The 19679-nt window shown below is 40.5% G+C and overlaps 1 protein-coding gene across 1 annotated transcript; it reads right to left on the bottom strand.

Annotated features, from left to right (window-relative positions):
• Positions 1 to 3887: 3887 nt before the first annotated feature.
• ABCG2 (ATP binding cassette subfamily G member 2 (JR blood group)) lies at positions 3888 to 15260 on the bottom strand. Its single transcript, XM_088531617.1, has 15 exons — positions 15055 to 15260; positions 14348 to 14407; positions 13623 to 13737; positions 12930 to 13082; positions 12357 to 12514; positions 11475 to 11626; positions 11210 to 11314; positions 9999 to 10249; positions 8060 to 8142; positions 7190 to 7279; positions 6467 to 6591; positions 5855 to 6009; positions 5326 to 5415; positions 4515 to 4606; positions 3888 to 4132 (listed from the first exon to the last, which is right to left on the bottom strand). The coding sequence occupies exons 1-15, from the start codon at positions 15258 to 15260 to the stop codon at positions 3982 to 3984; spliced, it is 1986 nt and encodes a 661-aa protein (XP_088387743.1). The 3' UTR covers positions 3888 to 3981.
• Between the last annotated feature and the right edge of the window lie 4419 nt (positions 15261 to 19679).

The following is a 19679-nucleotide window of genomic DNA, read 5'->3' as shown; positions in this document are numbered from 1 at the left end:
ATGTCTGGCTGTATGGTTTTGTAATTAAGGCAACCATTTCCTGATAATTAATAAGAACAATAAATTTGTATTTTGCAGGACCTTAAGTTATTTTATCAAAATTTGATTAAAAATGAACAGAAAATAATTGTAATTGGAGATTCAGGTATACTGATATTCAAATTATCAGAGTCATAACCTATTTCATGAAAACCTACTGTATTCAAATAACTACAGCAATACAAATGGGCTAGCAATTATTTCCTCAAGTTTTCAAGGATTTTTGCAATTTCAGGGCTATATTTTATGTTATTCTCTTCCTGTATGCAATCCTTAAGTTTCATGTTTGTTATTTTTTTTCCTAAAAATCCCTTCAGACTTTTCTTCATAAGAGCACCTATACATTTGTACTTAAACCTGTAGAACTGTACCTAAGAACATGTACCTTGTATATCTGTACATAAACTTGACAGTCATTGGTTTTTTGAAATCTTATATGTTGGCCTTAAATTTAGAATTTTTAAACCAGTCTTCAGATTCACAAATATGTGATCAGTTATACATGCTATGATTTTTTTTTTTTTTTTTGCTATGAAATCTTGCAGCCACAGTTACTGGGAGCATAGGAAAAAAATCGAATTCAGCAATGCTTGGGAAGTGCCTGATGGATATCTGAAATTATGCTAGCAGTGCTTCTTTTGGATTCAGCTGAGAGGGTGAGTGCTCTCTGTGCTGCTAGGAGCTCTATGTGTGTTGCCACAAGAAGGGTTTGCACTGCCAGTGCGACTGACGCTACCCAGAACAAGTTGGGCTCCTTCCCTGATGCTGAGCTTGGAGAGAGCCAAGTGACCTTGCAGCATGTCAAGCTCTTGGTGACTGTCTCAGATCTGACCTGTGAGATTTTCAAGGGTCAGTCTTGCAAGACTTAAAGGAGTATGGTCCAGAAAAACAGGATGATGCTGGATTTCTTTTTTTTTTTTATCCCCCAAAGCCTGACATTAAAAGAATTCATCTGGAAAGTGGCGATAACCAGGTTTGGATCCCAGCTGTGCAAAAGGGAGGGTATAGTCCCTAGTATTGGAGTTGAGTGCTTATTTCAAAGAGGTTATTGATAGGTCCAACTCTAGGACCATTAACTACTCTTAACTATTCCTTGCTTCCTTCTTTTTAGTATTTTGTGCTTGGTTTAGGCACTCATCTCACGGCTCTCCTTCCCATCCCAAGTACCTACTTGCCTGAATTTATTCTTTCATGACCTAAGTTACCACCAGGGCAGATGGGAATTGGTGAACCTTAGTTCAAGCTGGGGACTATGTACAGCAACAAATAAGTCTTTGCTGTAAGTCGGGCCCTGTGCATGGTGTCCTGTCCTTTCAAGGCAAGAGACTGTAAATGCATATAACTAGTAAAAAAGGCAAATTACAGATCTAAGTGAGGCTTTGCTGTTGTATCTGTGTGACTTCCCAAGGCTCTAGCTATGTGTTTGTGTTTCAGTGTTAGTTCATCCAGTGCTTTTTTGAACTGTGCAGAATGTTGGTGTATGGTTGTGACAAGGCTACACAAAAAGGTATTGCGCCTCAGTTTTTTTCATCTGTATCAGAACTCCTGTATCAACATAAAATGCCACGCTTCACTTTGATTCTGTAGCACATTTTGGGAGAAGTCACCATGGCTTCCAGATAGTCTTACTTGCGGCATAGGTGCTTGTGCTGGGTTCCAGCAGCTCAACACCTGCACAGCTGCTTCTGTGTCGCTGCAGAAGATTGTTAACATGCAGCACATTAGGGTATGAATTAGCAGACTCACTCGGGAATGGGAGGGAGGAAAATCTGGGGAATGATGATTAAACATGGATTAAAAACAGCGGGGGGTGTTTCCACCTGCGCGCGCCTCACAGCGCCGGCACCTGCGGACGCCTCTGTTGGCCCCGCCCCGCCAACGGCCGTCGCGGTAGGGCGGGCGACGCGGCGGTCGGGGGCGGGGCGCGGGGAGCAGTGCGGCAGTTGATTGGCTGCCGGGGCCGTGGGCGGTGCGTGCGGCGCTAACGGCGCTAACGGCGCTCCTGGCTAACGGCCGCCGGGCGGGGTGGGAATGTGCTCGTGTGGCGCCGCGTTTCTGTTTGTCGTTTAGGGCTCCCCTCGCGCCGCGGGAGGGCAGGGACCCCACGAAGGGTCTCTGAGAGGGTCGCTGGTTACTTACTAAATCTCAAAGTGCCCCAGAAACCGTTTTGCTGCAGTCAGTAAGCCAGGGAGAGCCAAGTGAGTTGCTAAGCGTAAGGGGACTCGGTGACAAAGTGCGGAGGTCTCTCAGCACATGGTGTGCTGCTCGCTGCGCCGTTGGGGCTTTACCGCGTCTGTTGTGCAGATGCTGTGCTTTGTCCTGCTCTCATGCCTCAATCGCCGGAGCTTGGGGTATTAAAAATGGCAGAGGATTCGTCTTCGTGGTGCAGTAGCAGCACCCAGAAGGGGTGGAATATGTGCAGGCGTCCAGCACGGTAAGAAAAGCAACACACTGTTAAGGAAGGTCTCTCTGGCACTTGGCATGAGGCTCGTTGAACGTGCACTATAGCCATATTCTTGTGGCATGGTATTTTGAGTTTGTGAATAACAGCCAGATGGTCTGCAATATTCCCCCTTAAGTACTTGCTTTAGAATACAGCAATTGCCGAGAAGGTCACGGAGTAACACGTCTTTAAAATCCAGCTAATTTTAATACAGGAAATAGAGCTGTGACTTGAATAGGGCAGCTAGATAAATACTAAAAGTGCAAAGGTATATGTGAAGGGTTACAAGTGAAGAGGGATGTAACTCATTGACAGCTAATCTCAGCTTCAGAGGGGAAAATTTAGGCTATCATGAAAGAGTTATTGTAATGAATAAATTGTTATAAATAACACCATCTCAATTAAATCTGTATATAAGGTCAGTCAGCTTTAAAAAACAATAATGCCCTATAGCGGCAATAACAGAGCATCCAGAAAAAAAAAAAGATTAGTTGCAATTACTCAGAATAAGTGAAAACTTCAAGAAAGAACAAATACAATGGATTATACAAATTGGCAGATGAAAAAAAGTGCAACGCGACTTTTATTTAACAGGCAGTATTTCCAGTACTCTGTCTTGGCAAGAAAAACTTGGTGACATCAGTCAAACACACCTAAAAGTAGTTATAGTTCCCTGAATAGAAAAAAGACGGGACCTGGGAAACAGAGGACATCTCTGTCACTGCCAACTGCAGGACAGGAGCTGTGGTTTGTTTGTGACTTGTCAATACTAGTTATTCTTGCAGGTAGTCTATCATCTTTAGTAATGTAGGAGTCTATCCAAACATGGAAACCTCTAGCTTCCTGAAGAAAGGTAGGAAGAAGACCTAACGCTTGAGAGGCACCTTTTATTATGCATTTTCACATTGTAGATAATTTAGGTTTGGGGCTAACTACTAGCTGTTTGATGATCTCCAGATTACTGGAGTCCTTGAAATGGACTTGTATGGACATCTGAGCAGGACAACAGTAGAGAGCAGAAGGGCAGAGAGGAGGAACGCCACCACTGGGTCCTGTTGATGCCTCCTTGTGCCAGTGCTGCTCTGTACTGCCTAGGTGCAGGTCTAGGGGTCTCAGCACTGTCCGTGTCACTGCTGATCTCCTCCTACTTGGGATGAATCACTTGTTAGTAAATGTAGGTGCTAATAAAATTATGGGACCATTTTTTCCCAGGCTAAGCCATCAAGTGTCAGTTTTGGTTCTTAAATCTGTAACTAGAATATGCAGAAAGACTATGATGATTAGTCTTGAAGAAATCAAGAGTGTAGTACACTTTTTATAGCAGTCAAGCCAATTGAGGAATGCTGGATATTTCAGCAAAGTACCTTAGTACTAAGCATTTAATGCTATACTAGAGTCATACATTTTGAATTATGAAATCAGAAACAAAAGTACAAAGGAAAGTCTCTCAAAATAAGTCAGTTTATCGAACACTGTGAATTACATTATTAGGTCTGTTTTTACGAAAACTTCTTCATCAAGTGTAATTTCACGTATGAAATTATAAGGAATATTACTGTCATGCATGCCAGAGCCAGATGATTCTGCCACAGACCCCAAGTACTTGCATCAATGCCTTGATTTTTCAAATACTCCTCTCCTGTACACCACCTGCAGAGCAATGCAAACAGATTTATAAAGGTGATTCATTTTAGGTAGTTAGGAAGTTCCCTAGAAGCTGTAGTGTGAGTTGAAATTAATTTTACAAGGCTTTGTGATTGCCGCGGCGAACAGGGGAGGTTTCAGAAAACAGTTAAAAATGTGAAATATGTAATAAAAATATTTCTAAATTGTTATGAATAATAATAATTGATAATAACTATGTAACCTGCTCTTTGCAGACAGAATGCAAAGATCCAGTAAAATACTATTTTAAAATATAAAAACTTTTAACAGAATTTGCTGGTGATCAGTGAATATTTCACAGACTAATACTCAAAGGTTTGGTAGGTCATTTGTGAAGGGATTCATTTTAATAGACCAAAGTACTTACGTCTGGCTCATCTGTGGACAATTAGCACTCACATTTGTGGTGCTACTGCTGTTGCAAAAGTTCAGACCAGTCAATTCATTAATTTGTAAAGCCTTTTAAAATAAAATAAACAGTGGCAACAGACGTTAGTAGGAAAGGAATCATAAATCAATAAAATGAGATAATACCAACCAAATATATCCTAAAAATGTGATGGCATTACTACTTATTATCTTGGACAAATCCACATTTTTTAACGCAGAAGCATTGCTCATTTTCTTCTAAGAGGAGAATATATGCAGTCCACACAATGCATGAGTGTCTTTATGCTTTAGCAGTAGATTAGATTATAATAGATTAGATTATGCTATACAGGAACATTCAAGCCCAAATTGTTCTATGAGACATCATCATAACTTGAACTATCAAAAAATACAAGAAAAATTGTAAGGTGATATGCTTTTGTGCAATTGATGGCAAAGAAAACAAACCACTTTTTTTGTATGATGGTACTGTTCCTTATTCTGAGGCATTTTTATCAACTTTTGTTTTGGTGGGCAGAAGAAGACACTAGTTATTTACCTTGGCATGACTCCCTCATATGAATTGTTTTTATGTTACAGAAATTAGCTTTTTAATCAGCAGTGGATGCTAACTCATGAGAAGCCTTTTTTTTCCTTTCAAACTATGTCACTAAATTTGAAGGTTGCTATATCTAATTAAATTATCCTTCTCATTAATCCACTAAACTTTTGTTTAATGTAAGTAAGTGAAGACTTTCCTTTCTAACAAATCTTTTTCAACTCAGTACACAGGAAAATAGAGCACTTACTGTCATTCCATATTGAGGAATGCTAAAATATTTGAGCCAGGACAGCCAGGACATGATGCTTGTTAGATTCACCAGCAACCCAGAGAAAAGCTAGCGGCAGTGAAAACAAGGTAAGAAGAGGTAGATTAAAAAAAGATATATGCTGTTACATGTATTAGTCTCTAACTCTTGTGTTAGTCTCTCCCTTAAGTGCTAAGGATGTTGTCTGTGTCTGAAGAGAACGGGTAAAGTAACGGTCTCAGAATGCAGGAGCATGGTCATATTCTCAGCTACCCAAATTTGGTTTTGGTAAAGCTCAAGGGGAGTTCTCAGGTTTGCCACTCACTGAGAACGCAGCACAGAAGTCATTCTCCTTCCCAATCACACCTAGGCCTGCAAACCCAGGTTCAAGTTCTTTGGGGGAACAAATCAGAGTATAACATACTCAACACCACGGTCTTTTGGGCAGAAGTCAGACCTCAGATTGGAGCTGAACTCTGTAACTGCTAGGATTTCTGATTAGAAAAAATGCAAAAAAAATGCTACTCACCATCATAAAAACAAATGTAATGGTCATCAGTAGGTTTGCCAAAGAGACCGTGCTATGTCCTGTTGCAATGGCTAGTGCCATAGAAGTGGCTGTATAGGACACCATCATAAGGGTAAACATCATTATAAAGAAGGCTTCTACTTTTGGTTTCAAACCTTAAAGATGAGAAAAAAAGGAGGTTTTCAGTATGACCTGGCAAAAACTGTACCATAACCAAAAATAAATGGTGCATCCTGCATACATGTTCATTTGGGCAACGTAGGCTATGCCATCGAGACCCCTGAGTGCCGAGAGACTTGGAACACTCGTTCCAAGAGAAATTATAGTTGTCCCCCATACTTCAAAAGTGCATCTATTCTGTGATTTGGATAATATGTTAAAAGCAACTGAGACTCCCACCCAGCAAGCACAATAACCACTGCCACACTGATCAGGGAGTGTGGAGAAAATACATATATATATATATATATATATATATATGTATATATCCCATTCGTGCACACAAACATACACACACATATTTGTACATGTGTGAGCGCATTGGGGATTTGATTTATTTCAGTACTGTTCTTATGGGGGAAGGTTAATGGCACTTAAGAAGACAATACTTACCTAGCATGAAATAAGTTATACAGGTGAAGATGATACTTGGTAATGTCCTTATGGGTATTAAATCAGCCATCAGCTTTGAGAGGAAATATACAGATATTCTGTAGTACCCACTGATATATTCATGTCTGGAACACAGATATATGCAGCATATTACAAATTTAATCATTAAAAAAAATCAGTAAAATTACTGTCACCAAGCCAGCTTAAATTTGAAAAAATAGAGAGGTCCTTTATGCCTAGGATGTAATGGAAATATTCATTGAAATACTATAATACGGTAGTATTTTTAGGTGCAAATGAACATAGCCATGCACATGATTTTCAGTAAATTTTTTTATAATCAAAATAGAGTTAATTTATTAAATTAGTTTTCTATATAGTGTAATCTGTACCACTTTAAAGAATCAATTTAGACACTATTAACTAACTTCAGTGTCAAGTCGCAAAGTTACTAATCAATACTTAATTGTGTTTTCAGGGTTTTTTTTCCTATATATGTTAATAAGTCAAAGCTCTGAGCTACTCTCAGTCATAGATACCATTTTTGAGTGGATATGCAAACAATCCACTAAGAGGCTGAAATAATACATTTGCAGTGAGCAGTACCAATGAAAGAATTTGAAAGCTCTGCATTAGGCATACTTAAATGCAGCAGGAAGAAGACAAGCATCCAGATTAAATCTAACAGTGGATAATGTTCACCCTTTTGGATGTTTTACTTACATAAATATCTTTTTTTCCACAATGAAGAGTTCAATAGCTGAAATGCTGGTGAAACACTGGTCGGTGGTCAGAAAGAACAGTGCACCAACTCTACAAAAACCAAAACAGTAACCTGAATTAAAAATGTGATTTAATCAGTAGCTTTTACAATATGGCATTTATTGACTGAACCAACCATATCCAATTTAAAATTGGCTCATTTTTAACTAAATACTACGTAGTGTTTTAACTTTGAGAACCTGGAGCTTTCTTAGCTGCAAACCCATTTGTAAGGCTATGAACTCAAAAGGCATCAAAAGCATATTTAGTACAGAAGCACTTAAAACTCCAGCTTTATACACACCTTTGGGCTTACTACCTTTTGGCCACTGTAGAAGCAGTTGCAAGATCAAAGCTTTAGCTACCCAAGTTTAAGTAGTCAGGTTTATATATGTTTATCTTTAATCTTTTTATCTTGGGGGAGACTTGCAGAAACTAAGTGAAAATGATGCAATGCTGAAGTAAGCATTTTGAGTATGATTTGTGCTGTTCAACATTTTTAGTGATCTGACGGGCACTGAAAAATACCATCCTACACATGTAGCACAGCTCACTTCACTTTGACTGCTTGTCTGAATTAAAACATAAGAGGTCAGGGCTGGATCCTGGTATCTCAACTCCGCAGAGAAGTTCCAATAGGTACAATGAAATATTCACCATTAAATTGGCTGGACCATATTTCCTAATTTGAAGAGAGGCGTTTGCTTTAAAGGGGTAGTGATAAAGAGCTTAATGGTTTCTTCTTGGCTTTCGCATTTTTTTCAGTGTCTTATCACCATAATGAGAACATTTCATCAAATCTTTAGATATCAAGTACCTAAACTGGCTAACCTGTTTTGTATACCAGTGTAGTCATCTTTTACTCCAAAGAAAATGGCACCTATGACAAGTCCCAGGAAAACTGCAATACAGAGCTAAATTAAAAAAAAAAAGAAAAAAAAAAGTCATCTTCATTGCTTTTACATTTCAGAGCTTCAATAATTATTTTGAAATATTCATATGGTGAGTACAGATTAACAGGAAATATATTCAGGATTCTTGCCCATGGCAGCAGCCAGCAAGTTCTGCAGCAAGCGTAGGCAAGGTACCAGAAGGAAATTCAGAAAGGAGGGAAACTTCAGTGCAGTTCTTGCTGTGGGTTTCACTATGAACCCGCCTAAATGCTACTTTGAGCTTGGCACCTAAAAATGAGAGCAAGCTTTCCTGAGTGCGTGGTGAAGGGTTATCTTCACATGTCATCATGCTGAGTGCTGGATGCTATTGCAAGTGGTATCCATGGGATTGTGTTTAATATGAGCCAGGATACCTGAATGAAAAAATAGGTGTACTGATAGCTGCAGCCTCTATCACAGTTGAAATAGCAAAAATGTCAGCAGCTTGGAGCTTATAATTTAAATGACTGCAATCTGTACATCACAAATTTCTAAGGCTAAGCATGAATGACAAAAACCTCAGAAAATCAATGGTATCAGGCAGTTCTGTCAGGTTTAAGCCCGAGTCTTAACACCACGAACCACTTGATCCATGGTACTAAATCACTAAGATCTTGCCGAAAAGACCAAGTGTCAGGGGTAATTCCGCCCCTAAGCCAATTGTAGTGGAAAGCAAGGATCCTATCAAGACCAATTTGGAGCAGATTAACAAACGAGGCTTAATGAACTGTGCGCCACTTCAAGAATGCCTGTAAAATCCCTCCGTAATTAGGGCGAGCAGATAGAAAAGATTGTGAGAAAAAAGTCAGGACCGTTAACCTTGGGGGATTGTAAGATCCTTGAGAATATAATTCTTGTCACAAGGTCAAGCTTTTACAAAGCAATTATTATGGATCTCCATAATACCAATATATAGACACATCTACACAAAGCCTTTGAACTTGAGGGATTCTGCACTCATTTCCTCTCCATGCGGACCATTTTGTTCATTTACTACATAAATCTCGACGTGGAAAATTTATACCACTTATCTTTTTGTTGCCTTCCCCAGAGTTGCTCAAAATTCCAGTGGGAGTTTTGCTGCTGTTAAGACAACAGAATTTGGCCCATGAATCAGGGATTCGTAGGGATTAGTGATTCTTTAGAAGCCAGGCAGGCCTTCTTTATTTTTGAAGGCAACATGAAACTTTAAAGAAAGTCACAATCATTTTGTTGATTTTTCTGAGAAAGCAGCAGTAACAGCGCCAAACATTTATAACCTGCTTATCTTCTTAGCAAATAGGGTAGAACCTGCGGTGTTTTGTGTGACATCTATTTTCCAGACATATCATAATCGTTATGAACAGCCAAGGGAAGAAACAACAGGCACATTGCAAGACTGTGAAAATATCTATGTACTTGAGCCGAGTGCCACACTTAATTGGGTACTGAAGGTTAAACGGGCAAGTGTAGTCTGTTAACTTTCCTTCGCAGGAAAGTTTTGAGGCCACATTGCAAAGCCTGCACAATGAAATGATAGTCTGGAGGATGTTCCTCGGCAAACGTGTACAAGTTCTTGCATGATCATCTCCTGCTTGTGAGTGGGGAGGAAGGAACACAGGAGCAGAATCTACCACTGAAAAAGACCTTGGCTCCTGATATAGCTAAGTGGTAAAAAATCACAGAGCCGTTATCGTGCTGCTCGACTGGGACCATCGAGGATAGTTTCTAACTCTCTTAGTTCAAATGTTAGTTTTAGTTAAAATACCAAGAGGCAAAACTGTCCCAAGTGGCTTGTCTGGTACAGGAGTGGAGTAAACTCACCGTGTATCACAAACTGATGGACTAAACCGTGTTACCTGAGCTATGGAGGCTTCAGGGTGTCCAATCAGGTTTTTAAATGCGCGCCTGGTCACCCATTTCAGCTGATGACAGAAGGAATTGGCATAGGTAATTTGCCTGAAAATTGCTTTGGTTTTCTTCTGATTTCCCAAAGAAATACTCTCTAGTGTCGCTTTTGTTTCTTGGTAGTAGGTGGAGTTGGAGTATTGTTCTGCTAACTTCTCTGCCAAAGATTTACCACAATCTATGCGTTCTTCAGAGTTGTCTGCTGAAAAGATAAATGTTTGACTTCACTGAGTCCACAGGAATATTCTTGAAGGGTTATGCTGAAAGAGCTACATCAGAGTTACTAATGTATAAAAAGAATTATAATGCATCTTTAGTTCAAGTGGTTCATTACACTCTCATAACATGTGATTCAAAAGACTATATAAGTAAGAGCAAAAAGCAAGAGAGAAATTCTTTGTATGTGCAACCTGCCCATAGACAGTGGCTTCACAACAGGCTGAACTGGTAAACACTTGTGTGCCGATTACAATTAAAACTGGCAGACAGCTGGCTTAATTTCATAGTAGATGAGCCATTTCCTTATGTAAAATACAGAAAGCACAGCTAAGTCATATTTTGTCTCTAACCAAAATCATTGTCCTGATGTATCATTTGTGCTTACATTGGCGTTTAGTTGATTTGCAATAAGGATGAAAGGAGTCAAAATACAACAGTTCCTTAAATTCCCTAGTGTTCTTTACTCAAGTCAGTAAAATAATCTTTAACATCCAGTAATCTGACCATGATAGAAAAATATATGGATCAGTTCATGAAGAGATAGCGATAATTAATTACTCAGCTCATTATGTGAACAAACTATTACCGCATATTTAGGAATATTTTATGTAGTAATGATGTATGTAAATTCAGCAATAATTTCAGATTACCATAACTTTTCCATATACAAAAAACAAGGATTTAGGGTGGAGGGTTTATTTTATTTTATTTTATCCCTAAAATAACTTTTTTTTTTTTGTAAAGCAGATGGTACAAACAGTAACTTACTTTTCATGGCTCAGCACTAGATACTACTTGCATGCATACAGATAACTGTTTAATGCACATACATACAACACAGCCACTTGGTGTGTGGGATACCTGTAGGGGATACCTGTGTTGCACTGGATATGTTCTGGCAAAACACGTGTTGTGAGAATTACATCCTCGCGGTGATTCATACCTGCATTAGCTTTATCCGTCTCGCTCATTGCCAGAGCAGTTGAGTCGCCATTAATGACGTCCAGAAAGAAATCAGCAGGGTTGTTGTACGCCTCGCACTCGTACCCTGCAGCGATGGCATTGACTTAGCTTGTTAAAATCTCAGCTTTGCTAACACTATATTCAATTCTGATCAGGTGCTGTAGGCACAGTTTCAAATTACTGCATACCAAACATCATCTTTTCTCTTGTCACTGCTGTGACCCGTGTTACCCATGAAAACTTACCAAGGGATCTGAAGTACTCCATGGCATTCTGAGCTGGCCCGTGATACAGCATCCTCCCTGCTGCCAACAGGGTAAGGTTATCAAACAGTCGGAATATGGAGTATCGAGGCTGGTGAATGGAAAAGATGATTGTTCTTCCTTGTTTGGCCATCCTGGATGTAGAAGTGAAGAATAACAGAGAGGTCAGCTTTGCAAATCCTTTCAGAGTTTAGTGGAGAATTTACAAGTTCAATTAAGCCTTATGTTGCACAGGCTAGTGTAAGATGGAGGGAAGGGAGAAAGAAAAAAAAAAGCAGAGCAAATATTTAAGTTGTATATTTAATGTCTGCATGAAAGCTTACTCTAGCTGTGAATCTTGTTGGAATTTGAAAAAGGTTGTATTCAAAAACTTGGAAAACGCAGAGAAGGCAGACACGGAGAGGGAGGTATTTAAGCCCTCTTCGATTGTAAGAAATGCAAAATGATAGAAAACTTGCAAGTAGAGAGTGTTTGTACTTGTTATGCCAAAGAGTCCTGAGATTTTGTGATGGAGGGAAAAGCTAGTTGTGTGTTAACTACCCTCAGTATTAGAATCCATCTCCTTACCAGGCTGTACAAGAGGCATTTTAATCTCTTTTTAGCCACCTACAATAATGGAGGTAACCAAGAACCCAGCTATCACTTACAGTCCTGGTGTGCTTCTGCTTCCAGCAAGACACTAGGTGTAATAATGTGAGTAACTGCTTTGAGGTGAGTGATTCATAAAGCCTTTTTTTCTACTGCCTGTGCAGTCTTGGCTCATTGGTCTGTGTTTTTTCAGTCTAACAGTAATTTAAGTAAAATGCCACTGAAATTTAGCAGAGTTGAATGGTGAAAATAGGAAGCTGATTCGGAGGCAAACACCTTTTGAGGAGCAGCAGGACAGCGTTAGCGGTACTGGCATCGAGGCCGGTAGTTGGCTCATCCAAAAACAAGATAGGAGGATCTGTAATAAGCTCCATCCCAATATTTGTCCTCTTCCTCTCTCCTCCAGACACGCCACGGGTGAACTGGGTACCAACCTGACATAGAACAAGAAACTTGTGCCATTTGATCTGATGTAAAACTACTTCAGTGAGCAGCATCCTACCAACAGGAAGAGTTCTGAGAGATTCTGACCCCACTCTCAGATTCACTTAGAGGTGTTAGTCTCAGTTGGCGCTGTCACGTGTAGAGGTCACTCCTTAGCATTAATATCACCTGAGTTGTTCTCCTTTTTCCAACCACGGGTGACTTTCTAAAGTAGTCCTAAATGTAAAATGTAGTGATGGAGCTAACAGCAGAGTCCATAAGGATAGACAGTGATATAGGTTTTATGTATCCCTGAACTACTGAAAGTCTCTTTAATTCTGCATTATATACATGCCACATTGAGCCATTTACATGCACCATTTACTGTTTGTTCACATGCTAAGCAGCAGGTTCACATGCTGTTACCTTGGAATCTGCCACTTTGCTCAAGCCCAGCTCCTTGATGATCCGGTTAACTCGCTCGTTCTTCTCCTGTTCCTTCACTGACTTTGGCAAGCGGAGTGCTGCCGAGAACTTCAAATTTTCTCTTACAGTCAACGTTCCCATCACCACGTCGTCCTTCCAAAGCAAAAAGGAGATACTTGGTGTTCATCCACTGAGAAGGATGTTGTTTCCCTTCTTTTATCCTTCACGCTTCTCTCTCCTCTATCCCCTCCCTTCTTTTTTGAAAAGAAAAAGATTTTCCAGAGCAAGAGTGAGTGGCATGATGCCCAGGCAAGCTGACACGAGCTGTATGTGACGAGAAAGCGTCACGCCTGGAAAATACTCCGTGCACGTTGATAGCCGACCCCTGGTCCCACAGGTGAAGAATAGGGAGATGGTTTTGCTAAGAGGGGCCCATAGGATCCCCTCTTAAGAGGGGATCCCTCTAAGAGGGATCCATAGGGTCCCCTCCAGTTTATTGTAGGATAGTAAGGATAGAGGTGCAAATACAAAAGGGAATCTCTTTCCTTATGAAGGTAGGTGTATGTAGAGATGCACAGGCCTTGGTTCTTTGATAAAGGCAAGTTACTTGTAATGCTACGACAGTAGTTGTTATCTCCTACAACTGCAGTTATCAAGGGATAATAAAAACCATGAAGACATCAAATTACATACCTGTACTACGTATCCAGAGGTGCATTTAAAGTTGGCAGGCTGAGGAGCTCCATTTATCAAAATGTCTCCTGAAAGCCCATCAGGATCTTTTCTTGCAGCCAAAATATCAAGTAGACTAGAAGAAAAGTCAATCAGTTTCTAAAATTAGGCAGTAAGAGTTGAGGGCCCTGAACACCAAACCCAGTCCATGAAATAAGGAGCTACATACAACCATTACATGTTAAAAATCCCGAGAAAAGGAGAGGGATGCCATTAATGCCTTATGGACACAGCATAAGCTCAGCTATTAGACATGAAAGAGTAAAGTTCCTTTCGCAAATGCAGCTTTAAGTATCCAGTAAAGCACTGATTCTGTCTGAAGCTTTTCCTGTGACGAGGTCACTAATGAACTTTTTTTTATGAGTATTTGCTCCATAACCTTTGCTAACTCAGTTAAGAAGTAATGACTGTGACTCCAGGACTCTTTTAGTAACACACACTTTCTGATTTACCTAGAGCAATGTATAAAGTCAGCGTATCAGAACACCATTTATTAAAAACAAAACAACTCATTTGCCATTTAGGTTAGTTGCTTTTTGAATGTATTTTGCAGAAATCAATAAGATTTGCACAGATATAAGTGAAACCACATTCTTGCCCTGAAGGTCCTGTTCATTCCTGCTGAATATGAACAGGTTCATCTCCTGTTTGGCGTAATTTGTCTGCAGAGCAAAGAGAATACTTACGAAGACTTCCCACTGCCAGTGGGTCCCAAAATTGCGTTCAGTCCTGGTCTCATAATGCCACTGTAAGACAAAGTTTATTTATTTATTTATCTATCTTCTCTTACTGCTACGTCTGGTAGCCTAGATAAGATTATTTGAAGAACCAACTGCTGTATCCTATTCCTTTTGCAAGTAGTAAATCTGACTGATGCCCTGTGTGCAGGCTTTTTCCCCAAAGTATCTCTAGATGTGAAACAGTCAATTGGAAAATTTTATTCTCTTAGCAGCTCACTATAGGCAGAATATACTATGGACTGCATTTAAAGAAGCTGGCCTTAATACTTTTTCTGAACTTGATTCACGTGTAAGAAGTTTCACAGGATCTGTACAATAATATTCTTTAGCCAAGAAAAAGCATCAGTCAGTTTGATTTTGCAGATCTTTAGGAAGCGCGTTTATTTGTGTATATTTTTCACTGTAGCACCTAGTGCTCTTCAGTGCCATTTTATGGACCAACCACAGGGGACCTCATCAGAAACCTTCAGTGCACACCAGAAGAGCCTATCAGGGAGCTGGCAGCTAATTTGCAGCAACCATATGTATATATTTTTTCTAAAAATTGACCAAATTCTGTACGTTGTTCTGAGTGGCTCACTGACTTCAGTAGTCTTACTTGTCAAGAACAGAAACAAAACATGTATACTCTAAAGAGAAGTATAAATACCTACTTGATATCTCTCAAAACCTCCTTATCAACTGTTTTTCTACAACACAGGAAGCCGTTCTTCATCTTCACGTGGTAGCAGATGTTGTGGAAAGTTAATGTGCTCCCTCCTTTGCTGGCTGAGTCTGGAGGGGGCTGCTGTCCGCCTGGGTTACCGTTTGTGCTGGAGTCGGACATCTGAATGCTTATGTGTGACTGATCTTCTGCCATTTTTCCTCTGCAAATGGAAAATAGGGATAAAAAAAAAGTGGTGAGAAAGACCTATCAAAGTGCAGTGTGGCCACATTTGTGTAAATGCCATACAGGAAGTCTAGCATTCCAGAGTCCTCTCCCTTCATCTGTGCCATGTATCCATGCTGTGGGCATCCTTGCAGGCGTCCCTCTTGGCTTCTTTCACACAAGCTGTTTGGGCTCAAACCTTAAAAGGCCTTTGAGCGGCTGCAGAGCTGGCTCTGCTCTCTTGTTCGTGTCATATTAGGGAGCTAGAAGGGTCCCCGTTCTCCAGTTACAAGCAAGTGGGTGCCTTTTGCAGTGGGTCTTAGCTTGACAGCATCCTCTTTCTGGAGGGCTGCCTTGGAGAGAGAAGTTTTGTAAATAAACTCTATAGGCTTTTTTGAAATCACAGATATAACAGGTGACTCACTGAAAAGTCAGGTCAAAATCTGCAAAAGCCAAAAGGACCTGGCGTTCCTCCACTCTAACATTTGTTCAGATGACTTTACAATTTTGAACCTACCGGGGGTCACGATCAGCAAATGCTCTTTCTAGCACCATGTGCTTTCTCAGGCAAATGCCTCCAGGAATGAGTGCCTTAAACATGGGCAATCTGAAAGAACAGTATTTTTCTCCCACAGATTTGTGCAATCAGGGTCTTGAGATCTCTTTCAGACTGCTGTATTAACTAGCCACTGAGAGACCTGCCTCCTATGGAGGTGTCTAATCCTGTGGTATAGATTTATGTATCTAGCTTCTAAAATGCTCCGTGCAGACAGTTGCAAAATCTAATCATAACTTAATTGGTAAATTAACTTCATCTTCAGTGGACTGTATGCCCGTCTGTTCATAGCAAGATGGGAGCATGCTCCTTTAAAGACAGTAAAATGGTTAGCTGTTTGTCACTGTTCCTGAAATGTTGTTGTTGTCTTAATATTACCCTAGTTCTTGTTTAAAAATTATTTATTCAGTTTAATATTGGATATTGTCATGAAATATGTAAGTCAACATATGCAGGACAGAGCAAGAACCATGAGAAATGTTAATCAAATCAATATGTATGCAAATTAAAAACTCCAGAAATGAAGAATTCATTGCCTAGAATTCATTGCAAATTGTATATTTAGACTTTAGAATGAAAATGGCCAGCAGATTCAGTGAAAATGTGTAGAATTTCTGTTTTGAATGTGGTACCTAGTCAGAATGCTTTGCAGGATTCAGAAGTATTTGATAATGTGATAAACCAGCTGTTTCAAATCACATCACCTATGAGTAAAATATCTTATTTTTGTATTGCTTGAATATAAAATTGAAGAACTCTGGAAATTTTACACACTGCATTTTTTTCCCAGATCTTCTTAAAGTATTTTTACTGCCAATGATTTCAGCACTGATTTCAGTTAAAGCCTAATAGAATAAAACTTTTCTTCGGCGATGTTCAGTCTTATAAATTGCTTCAGTAATTTCTTAGCATCCCTTAATTTAATATTTCAATTTCTTAATTTCCTGACTCAATAGGATAAACGAATAAGAAACATTTTCAAACTTTGTAATCTGGACATGCTGAATAATTTTGCTTCAGGTGATGCGATCCAACATGAACCTTGTAAATTAAGCACACAGCTTGCAAATATTCAGACTCATTTCTGTGGTGATCCTGTTTGCGATGGTTGGCATTTCAGGCCCTTAAGAGGCAAAGGGGAATGGTACTTTAGTTTTCAGTGTGGTTCCTTACTCCTCTTTAAGTTGTAACCATTTTATTCTTACTAAAACTTTCTTGAAGTAAGAGCCCTTTCCTTTACCGTCTTTCAAAGCAGACGCTAAGTAACGGTAATCTCTCATAATAATATCACACCAGAAGACAAAATAGCGCATGTGGAAAACTTCAGAATACTGAATCTCGAGATTTAACCAAAACATGCTTTAATATAAAATACCAGCAAATCTCTTTGCCCACTGTTTCAATCCAAGGAGTACTAAATCCTTGTGGTGCTTACTTTTCTGTGTATTCTGTGTATTCAGACTGGGGAAGTCCAAAGTCTTATTTTCTCTTCATACACAATGGTTTTAAAAAAGATGCAGTAAAGTCACACTGATCTAAGTCTACTTGAGCCACAGCAATATCGTATTTAGAATCTTTCTAGCTATTTTAGTAAACCTGTTTGTTTTCTAAAAAATAGTTAAGGTATTTTGTACCTATAAAAGAGGAAAATGATATATATTGCTGCCAATCTTCCTGCAAAGCTCTGGGCACTGAAGAGAGTTTGCTGCTTTCAAAAAGAAAAAAAACAACAACAAAAATGTCTTATAGAGCAGTACTAAAATTTCAAATGGAAAATATCAGCAGTATATTTCAGTTGATTTTTGAAAATCCAACCAATTATTTTAAGTATTTTATCTCAAGAGAGAGTTGAAATTACTTAGGGAGAAAGTGTTTTAAAATCCTGAGCAAATTTCAGCAAAGTTTTCTAAGGGCAGCAGATCAAAACCTTTAAAAAAAAAAACCCAGACTATTTTTTGAGTTATTTTAAAGCTATATTTTAAATTTATTTTTATGCTATTTCCTTATTTACGCTGGTGACAAACAAAGCGTAGTCTTGAAATCTGCTGCTAGCTGAAATGGTAAAATAAGTGTTATACATTTTACACAAATGGAAATTGCGCTTTGTACTAAGTATACCTTTTTTTTTCCCTTTCTTTTTTAAAATCAATGCTTTTGAAGGGATTTATACTGCCCACCGACGGCACATGAGAGTACAGAGTGGGCAGCACAGCCTTGTACTGTCGTTCCAGGGCGACAGGTTCTTCTTTCGTGGGAGCATTCTTGGAAATTAAAAGCGTTTGAGTAAATGAGGATAATGCCCCTCAGGCAATTTCCTATGTTAATTGGCAGCCGATTTACTATGGATTTGTAAGCTGCCTCCTGTGAAAAGAATTATTAAATGTGTCCCGCTAGCGAGCGTGCCGTGCCGCTGCTGCCGCACTTACCAGCAAGCCGTGGTCAGCGCCGAGGAGGTGGCAGGGCTGGAAGGGGGAGAAGGCCCTTGCGCGGCAAGACGTCGTGCGCAGTCCCAGCCGCTCGGCGAGCCTGAGGAGAAAGGCTGTCCCAGCGGTGTCGGTGTCGGTGCCCATGCTGCGAAGCCGAGCGTGAGGAGGTCAGGTTTGCTCCCTCCCTGTGGCCGGGAGGAGCCTCCCACCTCCGCTCTGCTGTGCCGAATGCAGCTCCGTCGGAGAAGGCAGGGCCAGCACGTGGCAAGCACTTTCACCTCTTTGTTCTTTCAGCAGAACATGTTATAAACGAGCAGCAGGGCAACACCTCCACGGGGTCCAACCCAAGCAAAATGTGTCACCTGGAGTGACTTGGGTGTACGGTATAGCATCCCAAACTACCTGAGGGTCCCAGTGACCACGGAGGGCAGCTATATGTATGCCTAACAGGACCTGATGGATGGGGCATGACGTACGGGGCACGGTGCAGCTTGTCCTGAGGTGGTCACCCCCAAGCTCTCAAAACTAACACAGCTCTGACAGGCCTCCCTCTCTGGCAGGGTTAAAGGATTGGCTGTGGTTTTGCCAGGCAGCACTTGGCCCAGGGTCTCCTCCCGGACCCGTGTAACATGCCATGGCTCTGAGTCAGTTACAATTTTTGTATGTTTTATTCTCAGTTCAAAGTACCTGAAATGATGCAAAGCTGGCCCCCATCTCAGTGGTGTTTTCATAGGATAACGCTGAGGGCATGTAAGTTATGATCTGGTGTGTGCTATGAGGGTCTACAGGGTTACTTAAGGGCTAAGAAAACCCTTTCTCAAAGGGAGACAAACCTGATGCAGCCCTGTCTCTACTGTCTAGTAGAATTGGTCTCTGGCACATGCAGTTGGGCCTGGACACGGCCACAGCCTCCAGGGGTTGTGCTAGCCGTTAAGTCACGCTGATGGTCAGTGGGGCAGTCTACTGGCGCGTTCTGTGTGCTTGTTTTATTTAGCAGGATGGCTGTAGCCATCCAGTAACCACAATGTCTGCTGGGCTCTGGGACAGCTTGGAGGAACTCCTGGGCTTAGTTCCACTGGATTTCTGTCACTTTGCTGGCGTCCAAGGTACCACCCTGCCAAAGGACTCTGCCAAGTCCCGAGGAGTAGTCTAAGAACAGTAATCCACGCAATCAAAATCCCTCTCGCTGGCAGAGGGATGCAGAAAAGCCCATTACAGACATTTTCCAATTAAAGGAATGTGTTCTATGCTCTCATTATCTTAGGAGGACTTTTCATTGCTCAATGAGCACTGCTCTGCAAGAGCAGTGGGGTTGAGAACATCAGCATTCCGGCTTTCTGAGGTAGGTGCATACATAGGATAGATACGTGTCTCAGCAGCAGCAACCAGCCTACTAGGCTTTTGGCTTCTAGGCTCTCTTAGTCCTTC

This window comes from Tinamus guttatus, unplaced genomic scaffold (assembly GCF_059628265.1).
Source record: "Tinamus guttatus ecotype Peru unplaced genomic scaffold, ASM5962826v1 Tinamus_guttatus_pri_ptg000423l, whole genome shotgun sequence".
NCBI classification, from domain to species: Eukaryota; Metazoa; Chordata; class Aves; order Tinamiformes; family Tinamidae; genus Tinamus; species Tinamus guttatus.
The sequence above is the reverse complement of the archived record's forward strand: the minus strand, read 5'-3'. Positions and strand labels throughout refer to the sequence as shown.